The sequence below is a fragment of the Nycticebus coucang genome, chromosome 15 (assembly GCF_027406575.1).
Source record: "Nycticebus coucang isolate mNycCou1 chromosome 15, mNycCou1.pri, whole genome shotgun sequence".
In the NCBI taxonomy this organism is placed as follows: Eukaryota; Metazoa; Chordata; class Mammalia; order Primates; family Lorisidae; genus Nycticebus; species Nycticebus coucang.
This window is the reverse complement of record NC_069794.1, coordinates 18,211,389-18,228,133: the sequence shown is the minus strand read 5'-3', so window position 1 is coordinate 18,228,133 and position 16,745 is coordinate 18,211,389. Positions and strand designations below refer to the sequence as shown.

At 38.8% G+C, this 16,745-nt stretch overlaps 1 protein-coding gene across 1 annotated transcript in view; it reads left to right on the top strand.

Annotated features, from left to right (window-relative positions):
- GPC6 (glypican 6) overlaps positions 1-16,745 on the top strand; it is a 1,175,593-nt gene that overhangs the window by 794,732 nt on the left and 364,116 nt on the right. Inside the window, exon 4 of the mRNA XM_053563821.1 lies at positions 4,263-4,428. Coding sequence (XP_053419796.1) covers positions 4,263-4,428 — 166 coding nt within the window. The remainder of the gene's footprint in view (positions 1-4,262; positions 4,429-16,745) is intronic.

Below are 16,745 nucleotides of genomic sequence, written 5' to 3'. Positions count from 1 at the left end.
TACAGTTTGATCCTGTAACATTTGTACCGAATGTTTATTGCAGCCCAGTTCATAATTGCAAAGTCTTGGAGCAGCCCAAATGCCCATTGACCTATGAATGGATTATAAATTGTGGCATATGTACCCCATGGAATAGTATGCAGCCATTAAAAGAAGATGGAGACTTCACATCTTTTATGTTTCCCTGGATGAAGTTGGAACACATTCTTCTTAGTAAAGTATCTCAGGAATGGAATAAAAAGTATCCACTGTAAATAATATTATGAAACCAATATATAATCACCTGCACATTCATATGAATGATAAAACACAAATATAGTTCAGAAAGAAGGAGGGGAGAGGATGGAGGGGGAGTGGAAGGAGGGATCTTGCCTAATGTGCACAATACAAGGGTACATTTCAAAACAAGTAAGAGTAAATTATAAATGCCTTACCACAAAAAAAAGTAAGTGAGTTGATGGTTATGTTAATCAGTTTGATTTAAGCATTTCACATTGTATATCAAATCATTATACTGTACCCCGTTATTATATAGTTATAATTTAATAAAAGTTAAATTTAAAAAAGATTGCCAACATGCCAAATAAGGAAAATATATAAGAATTTGAAATTTCACATCAATTGTGTATGAGAATACAAAATTTTTCCTGTGATTTTTTGTGAATGGCTTAGCATACATGTGAATAAAAAGTTTTTTTAAAAAACAGTACTGCCCAACTGTGTATAAAATTTGGCATTGTCAACAAAATAGCCTACCTGGAGAAGATAGTATCATAGCACTTATGGGTCTTTAATAAAAAATTCACCAGACTCTTTACTTTTGTATCCATTATTTGCTTTTGTTTTTGTTGTTGGAAAATGAGTTTTAAAATTAATGGGTACTAAGTAAACTACTCTCTAAATACCTTTATAAGTAAAGGCCAATTATATTTTACTTCACTTGTTTGACTTATAGTCAAACTAACTTTCTATCATTGATCTTGTTGATCCTGTTTTGTTCAAGCCAATATTAAATTACTAGGAAAAGTAAAAATCAAAAGGATATTTCTTTGGAATAAAAGGCTGTTTATTGCTTTGACATAAAATATAAGGTGGTTAATGGATGGATAGATGTATGAAAAAACACATGTCGAAAAACATAAATTGTACAAGCTAGGAGTGGAAATATAGCTATCTAAAAGTCTTTTACATTTTTCATATGTTTAAAATTTTTCATAAAATTTCAAATGAAACTAACATCTTACAACCACCTAATCTTCGATAAACCAAACAAGAACTTACCTTGGGGGAAAAACTCCCTATTCAATAAATGGTGTTGGGAGAACTGGATGTCTACATGTAAAAGACTGAAACTGGACCCACACCTTTCCCCACTCACAAAAATTGATTCAAGATGGATAAAGGACTTAAATTTAAGGCACGAAACAATAAAAATCCTCAAAGAAAGCATAGGCAAAACACTGGAAGATATTGGCCTGGGGGAAGACTTCATGAAGAGGACTGCCATGGCAATTGCAACAACAACAAAAATAAACAAATGGGACTTCATTAAACTGAAAAGCTTCTGTACAGCTAAGGAGACAATAACCAAAGCAAAGAGACAACCCACACAATGGGAAAGGATATTTGCATATTTTCAATCAGACAAAAGCTTGATAACCAGGATCAATAGAGAACTCAAATTAATCCACATGAAAAAAGCCAACAATCCCTTATATCAATGGGCAAGAGACATGAATAGAACTTTCTCTAAAGACGACAGATGAATGGCTAACAAACACATGAAAAAATGTTCATCATCTCTATATATTAGAGAAATGCAAATCAAAACATCCCTGAGATATCATCTAACCCCAGTGAGAATGGCCCATATCACAAAATCTCAAAACTGCAGATGCTGGCGTGGATGTGGAGAGAAGGGAACACTTTTACATTGCTGGTGGGACTGCAAACTAGTACAACCTTTCTGGAAGGAAGTATGGAGAAACCTCAAAGCACTCAACCTAGACCTCCCATTCGATCCTGCAATCCCATTACTGGGCATCTACCCAGAAGGAAAGAAATCCTTTTATCGGGCAGCGCCTGTGGCTCAGTGAGTAGGGTGCTGTCCCCATATGCCGAGGGTGGCGGGTTCAAACCCAGCCCCGGCCAAACTGCAATAAAAAAAAAAAATAGCCGGGTGTTGTGGCGGGCGCCTGTAGTCCCAGCTGCTCGGGAGGCTGAGGCAAGAGAATCGCGGAAGCCCAGGAGTTAGAGGTTGCTGTGAGCCGTGTGACGCCACGGCACTCTACCCGAGGGCGGTACAGTGAGACTCTGTCTCTACAAAAAAAAAAAAAAAAAAAAAAGAAATCCTTTTATCATAAGGACACTTGTACTAGACTGTTTATTGCAGCTCAATTTACAATCGCCAAAATGTGGAAACAGCCTAAATGCCCACCAACCCAGGAATGGATTAACAAGCTGTGGTATATGTATACCATGGAATACTATTCAGCCATTAAAAAAAATGGAGACTTTACATCCTTCGTATTAACCTGGATGGAAGTGGAAGACATTATTCTTAGTAAAGCATCACAAGAATGGAGAAGCATGAATCCTATGTACTCAATCTTGATATGAGGACAATTAATGACAATTAAGGTCATGGGGGGGAAGCAGAAAGAGGGATGGAGGGAGGGGGGTGGGGCCTTAGTGTGTGTCACACTTTATGGGGGCAAGACATGATTGCAAGAGGGACTTTACCTAACAATTGTAATCAGTGTAACTGGCTTATTGTACCCTCAATGAATCCCCAACAATAAAAAAAAAAAATGGGAAAAAAAAAAAAAAAATTTTTCATAAAATTTCTAAAAGCCAATGAAAAAAACCCAAAAGGATTAGAAATACTCTAAAATAATTTATTAGCAACTTTGTCACTGTACAGAGTAAAATTAAGAAAATTACAGAGAAATAAAGACTTTGTATCAAAAATCTCCTATTTGATTTCTAGGTAAAGGATAGAATCATGGATGAATAGTATTTGAAAATATCCATTTATGGGCGGCGCCTGTGGCTCAAGGAGTAGGGCGCCGGTTCCATATGCCAGAGGTGGCGGGTTCAAACCCAGCCCCGGCCAAAAGAAAAAAAAAAAAAGAAAATATCCATTTATGTGGAAATAGTTTTTTACTATTACCTTGGTGTTATACTTTGTCACCATCTGAGTGTCCTTGTTCGGTAGATGTCACCTGTTGGCTCAGGTCTGTTTGCTCACAGCTCCCAAGTGGGCCAATGATACAAAGATGTTTTGTTTCCTCAGATCTACACAAGTACAGTAACATGTGACTAAAATATCAAAATTCTGTGGCACCAACCAAATAATTATGACAATCAGTTTTGCTTCTAGTCATGAAAAAGAGTTTTCTATTTATTTTTTTCTAATCTTGGTCCATACTGTTTTAAATATTCTTTGCTCTTGAAATCATATCAAAATTTTTGGTGAGCCTAAAAAAGTCCTTACTGGTTCAGAATTGATTAATCTAGGAGCAGTGCTTTTCCTATTCACAGCAAATAGCTCTTCCCAGTGAACTCATTAGTAGTTCCTCTGAGTTACTGCAAGGATTTCTCTTCAGATTCAACGCTGGGCCCTTGAAATGTGAAATTTTCCAAGAATATTCCAGAACCGCAAAGCTGATGATGCCTAAAGATGGTACCTCGGTACTTTCATTGCTTCTTAGCAGACCTGCATTTGAAAAATTCCAGAGAAGTTGATATTGATTCTTTTAAAAAAAGTTATGTACAAAGGAAATGTATCTGTCAATCGTCTTTAGAAACAGGGTTAAATAACCATTTGGGGAATTTTCTAAAGGTGTCACATTAAACTTTAATCATACCTGCATTTTTATGGGGCTTTTAACTTTGCAAATTGCTTTCACTTGCATTATCTCATTTCATGTTCTGTTGCAATGAAATAGTGTTTAGGCTTTCAGGTTGAATTACAATGACATAGATATCAAAATGTTGACAGGGCCATTTCAAAACAATTGACTATTAGGAGGCCAGCCATGCTGAACCATTTAAACAGGAATTCGTAAGCTTCAGGAGTGAGACTTACAAAGGGTTAAGATTCTGGTGGGTCCCTTATCATTCTGCTTTGTTGGTTAAGATTTATCAGATTCGTTTTACCTCTTTTTTTTTTTTTTAGGTGAAATTGTCTTCCTTACTTTTTTTCTCCCTGTTGTCCTTCATTTTTTCTGATTTTCTTTTTCTTTTCAATAAATCAACAGGTCAGCCCGACCCCGGGGTGCAACCGGGCTCTCATGAAGATGCTCTACTGTCCGTACTGCCGGGGACTCCCTACCGTGAGGCCCTGCAACAACTATTGCCTCAACGTCATGAAGGGATGCCTGGCGAACCAGGCTGACCTGGACACGGAGTGGAATCTGTTCATAGGTAAGAAGCACCTGAGCGCGTACCAGAACAGAGGTGGGAGGACAGCAAGTGTTCATGAGTCTTGATGGGCAGGTCGGAAGGTATGCTGATTCGTACAGTCTGGAAGGATTATCAAAACACAGCTTTTAGCGAATTATAAACACTCTGATATTTTTCTTCTGTTTTTATTCTGAAAAATGAGACTTTCTTGTATATTGTATATGACAGTCCTGTTAACGATTGCATAAACCAGCTGTCTTGAATTAGCTGATCTCGCTGATGAAGATGAAAGTCATCTTGTTGATTTTAGGGAGCTCCTATGAAAAGGAACAAGTTAGAAAGGAATCTTTTAAAACAACGAAAGGCATAGTACGGTCTCTTTTTTATTTGTATTATCTCAACATAATCATAGGTACTAGTAAACAATGTTTTTCTTAAACATCTAGAATGAAAATAGCTCAATATTTTGGCAAAAATATGCAAACTTTCTGTCTTAATCTGTGGAAAAGAAGGATTGACAGCATGACACAGTCATCCAGGTTTTGGAAGTGGAAAGAAGGCAGAGGAGGGTCCGTGAACACAGCTCTGCTCTTGGGCTACAGAAATCATTCAGAGGTTTGCATCACCCAGAGATGTTTCCCAAATTGCCACCCAAGGATAAAAGGACACATTTTATAGGCAGGCTTCTCTCAGGAAAATACACAGGCCTTGAAAGAGTAAATGTGTTTTCTCCCCCTCTGTCAAATGGCCTTCAAATAAAAGTACTTTCAACTGCATTTACTGCAATTACGTAGTGACAAGCAGAGTGGTGAAAATAGCAGTGGCATTTGTCAGCCTCAGAGGGCCTTCATCATTTATGCAAACCTCGAAAGCAGATTGCACAAGTAACATGTTCTGACATCCACGATTTGGGTAGGAGATAGGAAAAAGATGTAAGATGTGTTTGAATCCGGAGAAACCTAACCTCACTGTGCAAAGCAGTGCTCAGGTACTGAGTATTCAGCTTCGGCAGCGAGGCCTGTGGGCTGATTTGCTATTTTGCTTAGGAAGACCAGAGGGAATGGTTTTGAAGGGAAAGAGAGAAGGCTTTAGAGTGGGCAGATTCAAATGGAAGTCCTAACAAAATCTCAGAATCATTTTCAGAAAAAATAAACAGAAGTGCTGTTCTTCCTCCCTTCAGTGGGAGGACAAAATCTGTTTGAATGATCTTGAGTTACTTTATTTGAAAAACGATGGAGTTTTAAAAAGTTAATCATCAAAAGTGACATGATTCTGCACTGAGGGTTTTGTTCTTTGCTAAGATTTTTGAAAGAGGTATAAATGAAAAAAAAGAATAAACTTGATCATCTAAGATAATAAGATTTTGATTTCATGGCAAAGATGAAATACCCGAGTAATGGTAATAAAAAAGATACTTTCATGAATAAATCTAAAAATATTTGCATATTTTAAAGTCAGATTAAACTTATGGCATCATTTGGAATCCTATAGACCCTTCATACTTTTTCCTTGAAACTGCGTTCATGCCCAGCAAAGTTCCTTTGCCTTTGGTCAGCCTGCAAGTTATTGACGAAAGTAGGCGTGTGGATTTTGTTCCTGGGAACAGGACATGATGGAGGATGAGAGTGTGGGCTTTTTAACTTGTAAGAGCAACAGTGACTTCTTAACTGGCTTTTTCTTTTCAGTTCTTGTTGGCTATTTTATTGGAAAACAAATCCTTAAACTCTCTATCAGTCAGGTTTGTAAGATGCCAACTGATGTGTAACTAAATGTTTGGAAAAACATTTGACTTAAAAACTAAAATTTGAACCCACCTTGTGCTGAATGTCCTCTTTAATGGAAAGAGAGCCTTGCAGTTAGTCCTATGTGAACATATTTCATACCCTTTCTCTGCTATCTCTTTTCCTATGAATCCCAGTGGTCTCTAAGAAGATTTCTACAGTTTTCTTTCTCTTGGTTCTGGTATGGCGTTGAGAATTGTCCACCAACCTAGACATACGGAGCAAAGTGCAGTGTTGCTAATACTTGTCTAAATGTGAAATGTTAGTTCACAAATTTATTGCATGAATTAGTCAAATATGCCACTTCATTTTCCACACAGATACACCCAAGATGGCAGTGTTACAGTGCTCATGAATACAGCAGCAAAGTTCAGTGAGCAAATCAGTAAATTAACAAAAACTATACATAATAGCCCTGTCTCTGGCTGGCACCTGAAGCCCATCACTCTCGGGTTCTCAGCATCTCTTCAACAAACCCTGAACCCCTACTGCTGTCAACCCTGTATACTTTCTAGGCCTGCTATGTTAACCTCCCAGTGTATACAGTTCATAGATTTTTTTTCTCTAATTATTATGTATCCATCCAAAAATGTTAATATTGAAGTGCAAACAACTATCAGTAAAAACAAGAGTCAAATTGTTGACACATCTTTATGATCTTTGCAAGGCCACAAATTAACGACAAGTGATTCGTGACTATTTGGAATTCAGTTGGTGTCTGGATTATGTCAAAAGAAAGGCACTTATCTTATAAAGTGAACTGTTTTAAGTGTTCAAGTAAAAACCCCAGTGATATTCCATCCACTTCTGAAGTTCTATAGTTTGGGGTTATTTTAATCTTCAAAAAAAAAAAAAAAAGAATGAGGAGTCTATTCAGCATGCATTTTTATCATTCTCCTTCAAGATGTTTAACTCCATGCCCCACACAGAGGAGGTACTCAAAAGATTCTTACCCAGTAACCATTGCAGGAAAAAGAAAGAACTCTCCTTTTTACATGAAGAGCCTTTTTATGAAAAGTTGCTGTCAATGTTGAAGATGTTACTCGATCCCTTTAGAGGACTTGAAAAACACCTGCATGCACCTCTGGCAGCCCTGCTCACCTGCTTGCTGGTAGCATGAATGGTTTTCCAGTACAACTTAGCTTCCACTAGCTGCATCAAAATGAATGGGTGTGCCACACTGCACCTCTGCACTCGGCGGGACCCCAAGGAAGGGGAGAGTGGTTTCAGCCGTTCTCCCTCTCAGGATTTGTGTGGTGCGGTAAGAGAAAACCCTCCCTGGAGGCACTGACAGTCTCTGCTCAGCTCCTGTCCCAGCTGTTGCTGTATATTCATACACAACTTATCCCCAACTGGTTTTCTGAATGCTGCCTAAATGCAAAAATGGTTTTCTGGAAAAATGCTCACATTAAATTAAAATCTCCTAGAGGGAGACACAGTTTGTGGACAGAACTCATTTCAGTAATATCCTGTGGTTATTTGGAGCGTTTGGCATTGATGCCAACAGTTCTCAGATAAGAATTGTTCCGTGTGACAAGAGGCCACGTTGCAGATGATACCAGGCTCGTGAACACAAACATCAAGGCTGAAATTACATTTATGGAGCTACAATAAATCTTACCTCTACTTTAAAATCAAGGCTGCATGGGACAGCCTCCTTTGAACATGTGGAAGCTTCTAAGATTTTATAGACTTATGAGAATCAAAGAGAGATTTAAAAAAAAAAAAAAATGTTGCCAGTATAGGGAAGCCAAGGTTAGTGAGACAAAAAAAGGGATTCTATTTTATTCTATGCTACTTTTTATCATAAAATGTGATCAAATACTTTTAACAGCAAGCATAAAAGTGAGAGCTTAAGATGATTGTCGCCATTATGGAACCTGACTTTTTAGGCTATCCCAGTTAGTAAAGACCCTAATAATCTCAGCATATTAATCCAAGTCACTCTATTAAATAAGCTAGACACATACGTATTTTTCCCTGAAGGAATTTAATGGAGTTAAATTAATCAAATGTTACAATAACAGAAGCACAGGATGCTGTGTGTTTACTCAGTGAGAGAACTTAACCTAGTCTAGGGAGTTAGAGAAGCCCTACTCTGGTAAGTATAGAATAAGATGGTAAAGGTGGGATTGAATTAGCTTATGAAATATAATTGATACTGAACAGCTACAGCATGTATAGGTATAATTGTTAAAAGGTAGCCCCCAGATATTTCCTTAGTTCCTGTGACAATTTCAATGCTAGTCAGGCGGGAAACCTGTGGCCTCAAGGTCATATGTGGCCCTCCAGATCCCCAAGTGTGGTCCCTTGACCAACCCTAGACTTCACAGGAAAAATCTCCTTATAAAAAGGATTTGTTCTGTCAAATTTGGATTCAGTCAAAAATCTGGGATCCAGAAAGACAACACGCGGCCCCAAGATGGCAGGTTCCCCACTCCAAAGCCATTTGTTCTATTTTTGACAGGTTTTATGATCAAGTCTCACCACCACCATCGCCAGTACTGAGTTCAACTGATGTGGAGAATTCACAGTACTTTTCATAAAGAAAATGTTGAGTTCCCAGACCTGTAGATGCCACCAGGAGTAGTGGTAGGGAAGCCGGCGGAGGTCAGGTGCAGTGGCTCATTCCTGTAATCTTGGCACTTTGGGAGGCGAAGGAGGGAGGATTGTTTCAAGCCAGGAGTCTGAGATCTTGCTGAGAAAGATCAGCAAGACTCTTTCTCTACTGAAAATAGAAAAATTAGCAGGACGTGCACACATCTGTACTCTCAGCTAATCGGAGGCTGAGGCAGGAGGGTCACTTGAGCCCACAAGTCTGAGGGTACAGTGAGGCTTGATGACAGTAGGGCGCTCCAGTCCTCATAACAGAGTGAGACTCTGTCTCAGAAAGAAAAAGAAAACAGCAGAGCGGTGTGCATGTTTAATTTAAGCCTTGGATGTTCGTAGACCTGACCAACCAATGGTATCCAACTTCCTGGTTTTATTTATGTATTTATTTATTTATTTTTGCAGTTTTTTTTTTTTTTTTTTTTTTGGCTGGGACTGGGTTTGAACCCGCCACCTCCAGCATATGGGACCCGACCGGCACCTTACTCCTTTGAGCTACAGGCACCCCCCAACTTCCTGGGTTTTCTTCTTCCTTTCAAACTGACTAATGATTGGGTTTCCAGACAGCACAAAGTCAGAGAACTGGCATAGGAGTATCAAACGTGAAACCCAAGAAGCCGTTACACCTGGGTCAGGTCCAAGAGGCCCTGCGGTCAGTCGGTACTCTTCATTTCTTCATTTATTCATTAATCCAGCATGCACTTCCTGAGGGCCTGATGCAGAATGTGCTGTGGGTTAAGCACAGGGACAGATCAGGGAACAGGCAAGACCCCTGCGTGCTGAGAACAGCACTCAGTATAGGTTCTTGGAATGGAACAGACGGAACAGAACAACCAGACAGAGAAATGGAAGGGAATAGCTGCTCTATTTTACTTTGTAGGTCTCTTCTTTTAATGGAAGTATGACTAATTCAGTAATTTAAAAATCACAGATCCCTGTTGTTAATGGACTCTATGAGTGCAGGGACGGCAGAAACAAATCAGATAATGAACCTGATTCTTTCATGGTGACAGCTGCTATCAAGTTGTAAATTGGAACCAGCCACAAGAAAGCTGTGTTAGTGTCATGTAACGAATGGCTACTTTGGGGCACAAATGACTTTTTTAGGACCTTTAAGAGTTGTTAATCCTGAAGGTAATTCACAACCTTGTATTTGGCAAAAATGCTTCTGGATAATCCTTACTTGAAATTAGATAATAAATATTTATTGTTTCTAGTAAGTGAACTCCAATTTTCTTTTATAAAATGTACAGGACTGTATGATGTTACGCTTCAGAAGGATATAAAATAAACACAAGGAACTATTTCAAGCATTTGTATAAGAAAGTACTCTTTCAAATACTTTCTGAAGCATGAAATTCTATAATATAAATCTGATAAGAAATTTTTCAGTGACAAAAAATTCCACAGTCAAGTATATGACTCTGGCTGATAGATCCTGAAACCAGATTGTAAAAACCTGTAGACTCTAAATGTAGAAAATTATTTCCTTGAGACCAAAGAAAATGAGAAAATTCGAGAATTGCATTTAGCAGAAGCTTTCAAGGCTTCTTCATCTCTGCTTTATGTAATACAAGAGCCTATTCGATAATACAGTCCAGAAACACAAGTCTTAAATTGAAGAATAAAAGCTAAAGCAATGATTTTAAAGTCTGTTCTGTTAGCTAGAGAACTCACTTTTGCCCTTATGCATTAAAAGCACCAAGAAAGATTTTTTAAAAACCTAAAAAACACTGTTTTCTGTTCTTCGAAATCCAACACCTCCTAATACTCTGCCTTCCTTTTTCAGTTATTGGTTTAATCTTTCTGATTTCTGGGGGACATTTATCATATGTGCTGTTCCACCTTTAATGCTGGCAGAATGCATAAGTGATATTAACTACTCCCTGAATAAAAGAAAGAAAACAGTTGGCTGGCACCCAATAGCCCATCGCTGGCCACAGTTGTTGTCAATTACCTAAGTTTAGAAAAAATGTTTACTCTGAACTCTGCATATGGGAAAGTATTTTTACGTTGTACAGTAAGGTTAATGCCTTCCTGGTGGCATTATGCCTGGGGCTAGTCAGCAAGTACAGAGACAGGCATTTCTTAACCTCTAAACACTTGCTAACGCTGGTCTTGAGGAGGCAGCCCAAGGGACTCACTCACAGGACTGCAATTTCTGTTCTGAATCAAGCAATTTTCCCATGGATCAAAGCGGGTAATATACATCAAACCTAAAATTGGTTGATGTAATACTCAAATAGTCAAGCAGTGTGTATGTGTGTTTCTTTTACTCTTAATACCAACTTTTGTTCATCTGTCTATTTTGGGGTCCCTCATAACTCAACTTCTGTACAACTTATAACTTCGCTTGTTCCAGTTCCTATTTACTGATTACTACAACTATGACATTCTAAACTAGACCTTCAAGGTGGTACAGTGTGACATGACACAGAGCAATGACCTGAAGTGAGGCCTACACATTTTGCAATTACAACATTAACTAGGATACAAGGTGTTTTATTTGTATAGGACACTCACTGAAATGCCTTCCCCAGTTTCTCTCTCCAATTTCTGTGAAAACCAGCAACAGAAGGTTTTAGTTTACCAAGAGAAAGGAGAGCTCATCAAAATGATTCAAGGTAGCTAGAGAATTGCTTTTGTATTTGGAATTTTGAGTTATTTGAACTTATATTTCAGTTCCGGTGTTTTCTATGGATAAATAGCTTGGTGTGATATTTATATTATAAGGTCTTTGTTTTTGTAAACTGACATGTGACTTTAAGTTATAGTTTTCATTGTCATGTTTTCAATTTCAAGCTATAACACAGAATACCTGGCTTTTGGCACCTACGGAAAATATCTGATGATTCTTTTGGATGCAATTAAATAGACTCCAAAAAGCCCAGAAACCCAGGCAAAAATCAAACACTCTAAGCATTAACCCAATGACATTTAGCAATTCCAGTTGCAGAAGATAAGAACGTGTTGTAGGAGAAATTGTTGTATTGTAGAAACTAGAAATAAAAACTATAAAGAGAGCTAAAAAAGTAGAACTAAAACATGAAACAACAGCTATTCACAAACAGCAAATTTATAACAAATCTTATGGCTACCATAACCACAGAGTCCTTCATGTGGTGACCAATTTAAGACTAATGAGTCACACGGTGACTAATTTTCACTTAAGAAAGTGAAAAATCCTTATTGTAACCCAAATGATAAATCTTTGTGTGATGCAGCAACACTTTATTAAAATGTAAAAATTATAGTAGTGTTAAATGGTAGAACTTAGATTTCTTATCCCATAAACACAATATTTACATTAAGTACATATGTATTCCAATTGCTCTGAAAACTCATTTAATTCATGATTATCTGCAAAGTAGAATTGCTCATCATGTCTGTACATTTGAGTCATTTTTGAAATGAGTTTTCATTTTCCTCAGGCTTATTTTCTTAAACAATTATAAAAGATACTTATTTAGAATCATCTTGTTGGCTTGTGACTTATTTGTTATGACCACCCATCCAAGGAACCCAGGGTAGAAACCAGGTTAGAAGACAAAGCCACGGTTAATTATTCTGGTGGTTAAAGGCCTGTTTTCATTTGTTACTCTACAGGGAGACTTGCTATAAATGTCCACAGAATAATTTAAACTTGTGAGAACCTTCATGGTACATGAAAACTTTGAGCTTGCAAATCACTTAAAAATATTCTGTCTATAGATATTTGGTCAGATAGCCAGGAGAGCATTTGAATGAAAATAGAACATGAAATATGCTTTGTCCTTCGTATAACAGCTTATATAAAAATCCCACATGAAAAGGATGTGTCCTCCATTTTTTTCTTTGCATGCATTTAAATAATTTGCTACGCTAAGAATTCCTTTTATTACAGCCTCTGAAGAAGTGAAAATTAGAAAGAGAAATGAGAAATAAGTAGTTGAATATATGGCTTGACCCCAAGCAGGGATATATATTCATATGCATCGCATTTGTACTCTTTAAGGGGCAAGGATTATCTAGAAAGATAACACTGATAATTAAATGCCAAATAAGCCTCTTGATGTTCACCACTGAAATCTCAATGCTCAGGAAATTAACTGATTTCAGGAGGGGCCTAAGAGTTATATTGCGTAGAATGAACAAGTCAGTGGATGTGGGAGGGTTTGGGAAGCAACAGGGGCCACGCATTTGATTGCCAGAGCTGGGGTTCTCAGGCTGAGTCAGGCTGGGACTCCTTTTCTATCTCAGCCCTCCACCTGTCTCTCCAGTAGTCTCCCATGTGTTTAAAGGCGCGTTTGAAGCCGTGCATTCTCTCAGAGGAGGCAGGACTCCTCTAAGACAGCTCCTTTCCTTTAGAGGGTCAGTAATCTCAGCATCTATCACAATCTCTTGTGAAGGCTGTTTGGAGCCATTTATCACTGGTGCATCTATCTCCTGGTTCTCTAAGTTCAATGACTTTGATTATTGTTAGATTAGTTCTCTATCTTTAAAAATAGGGGAGCATTTCAAACTTTTCTGAGTTGAACACCCTTATAGAGATGTGTTCCATAAACCAAAATCTCTGGGTATGAATCAGCCAGATGAGAGAATTCCAATCATCAGGAGTCCCAGCAAAAGTATCTAGTAATGATTCACCAAATACCAACACACAGTGCGCTTGGAGGAGGCGGAGCTGATTTATAAAAGACGCCTGCACTAAGTGACACGTGTGTGTCCCTTCATTAGCCAGTCTTGAAGTATTTTCAATTGAATCCCTGTGGCTGAATTTAAAATATTTGCTAAGTACTTGGTGAGACCCAATTTACCATGTTACTAATATTATACTTTATGGATTGAAGATCTAGACATGTTCTTGGCGTGTTTGTCCCTGAGAGAAGGTGTAATGTGTATTGCTACGGGATCGAAACCACATTATTCAAATTCTAAAGTTAAGAAAAGTTGTAAGAAACTTTATTCTCCTAGTTCTGTGTTTCTGGATCTCATTGGGAAAACACTGCACGAATAGCAATAGCGGCTAATATTTGCTAGACACTGACTTCATGCCAGACCATATTGCAATGATTTCAACAACCTACACCAACCCTATTAAGCAGTTAATATTATGACCTCTACTTTACAGACGAGAAACCCGAGACCAGAGAAGTTAAGTGACCTGTCCAAAGTCACACAGTATTAAGTTGCAATGCCAGAATTAGGCTTCAGAGCCTGGTTCGACACTAATTTAACTTCAACTAAGTGTTTAAGAAGTACGTTAGTGTCTGGCTACATGGGTCGATAGGATATATTGGGGAAAATTGAGAATATGCTATAGCCAGTGCTAATAGAATTTTCTATGATGATGGAAATGTTCTGTCTGTGCTGTCCAGCATGGTTGCCACCAGCACTTGACATATATCTACTGAGTCTCATCAATTGAATTGTATTTAATTTTAATTCGCGTACATTAAGTCGCATGTGGCTGTTGAGCACTTAAAATGTGACTAATATGTCTGAGGAGCTCATTTTTTTTCATTTTATTTATTTTTACTGTTTTCCTACTTTACTGAAGTATAATAGGCAAATAAAACTTGTATACATTAAAGGAGTGTGTAATGATTTGATAGCACATATTGTAAAGTGATTACCACAACAGGTATTTTTAACAAATTTAAATTTCAATCGCCATGTGGATCAAGTGGCTACTCCATTGGAAAATAAAGATTTAGAGCATTCAAATTTCTATAATTTGCATAACATGGCTCAACATGTGAATACATCTAATTTCCTTTAAAAAATATTTGTTAGGTATTTTGGGGCTTAGATCTAGACTAGACATGTACGTAGCAGACACATAAAAAATAAAACACAAAACCTGGCCCTAAGACCTGAGAAACTATGATTTTTCAAAGAGAGGTGTGCTTTCAAGGTAGATTTGGGTTAAGAGCACCAATGTTCGAGGGACTGCTCGAGTTTAAATTCTGACTCCACTGTGTATAATCTCTCTGACTTGGGAACATTGTTTAATCTTTGTAAAACTCAGTTTTCTCATCAACAAACTGGAGAGGCTAGTACCTGCGTCTTAGCATGGTGAGAATAAAGCTCGTAAATCACCAAGGGATAAGGCACGTCCACAGAGGTCACTGGGACGGAAGCGATGCGGGTCTGTCCAGGTGAATAACCCATGAAGATGTGAAAAGAAAGTAGACGCGTGAAGGTGGGAAGCCCAGAGTCAGCGAGCAGACGGGGAAATGTTAGGACACTAGAAACATGAAAGCCGGACAGATAACAAGGGCAAACTTTAAACCGAAGGAAAGTGGTCAGATCACAATCAGTAAGAACTGACAGACAGGGTTAGAAGACGCACCCTTCATCAAGTGGGCGTCTTCTTACACCTGTTTCTGTATTTGCCTTAGTTCATGCAAGGTCAGACCATCCCAGCAGAGGTGACCTTGCCCCTGCTCAGGTGAATGACCCAGGATGGGAAAACAGCTGCAGGAAGGTCAGAATAAGCACCGTGTGCTGTGAGTGGGAGCTCGTGAGAGGACCAGCCGGGATTGACTTATTTGCTGGTGGTTACGGCAAGGTAGGTAAGATTGGTCAGGCTGGGTCTGTGGAAGCTTTGACAACAGGAAAAATAGATGGCTTTGTTTGCCTTGTGGGCAGAGACAAGGCGCAGGGCTTTTCTAATGCAGGGAGTGGTAGGATCTGAGGAGTCATCTGGCAGCTCGGTAAAGGATGGATTCACATGTATGAGACTGTGGTAGGGAGACTAGATGTGTCATTGACGCATGGCAGGAAAGGGGAGAGACAGCCACCGATGATGGTGGATCTGGACGTAAACATTTATAGGACTTCATGCCTAAATACAGGTGACTAAAAACAGTGGGCAAAAAAGAAATGTATCAGGTACGGCTGAGATAAGCCCCAAGAGAAAGGTGGTGCTATCAGCAAATAGGAAGGTGTTTTGAGGAAAGGCAAATGTGGGTTTCTTCAGTCTGTTTAGAGTCTGCTGGGTTTGAGAAACAGTGGGACCCAAAGTGGAAATATCTGACTGGATGTTGAGAATAGCAGTGCTCTGTATTCCTGGAACAGGATCCAGGATGCCAAGAACTACCCGGGGGGTTTCACAGCCCAAATAGTCCCATGGCCGACTTCCCTAATCATCTCTGATGGATCATGCATAGAATTCCCTCTCCTAAGCGACGCAGAGGTGCCTGTATATTCCTTCTCTATGAATTACACTATGTTTACCCCTCCGTGTTAATTGTTTAACAGCCTGCTCATCAGTTTGTGCTCTTGGAATGGGCTATGTCTGCGCTCTCCAGCCTCTGTAATTAGTGCAGGGAAATGTCTACCGTGCAAATACGAGGATGTTTAACCTAATGACTCGGCAGAGTTAGGCCTCCATTGCTCCCCAGAATGTAGTTTGCAAACTGAGGAACCCCTGCATGATCAGATTCATTATACACGTTGACGTTTTTGTAATTGCAGTCAATCCAAGAGGAAATTTATTTTCTATTGCTTTTGGCTTTTGCAATCCTTTGTGCCTGAACTGTGGGATTACTTCGTTCGATTCTAGCCATTGCCAAATTCTGAATTTTTTAGTTGTGGCACAGAATTGGTTAATTTTACAAAAAGAAAAGAAAGCTTGCCCCCTTGGCTTGCCTTCATTTCCTTCAAGGACAGGATTGTCCTCACTTCTCTGCGTGCCCCATGGCACAGCTGTTACCATGAAATGCAGTGTGTGACAACCAGTGTAATTACTCAGTAGTTTTCGGACAGGGAGACCCCCCCCCCAACCCCAAGGAAGAACGCGAATATATGTGAGGCAGATTTTGCAATGCAACATTTGGAGGAGCACTGAGGGTTTTTTATTTAATTTTTTTCGACTCTCCTATCAGCCAAGTTACTGATTTAAGAATGCCCAAGAGTATAAATTATTTCTCCAAACCTCTGTGGTGACTTTTGTCAACTGCC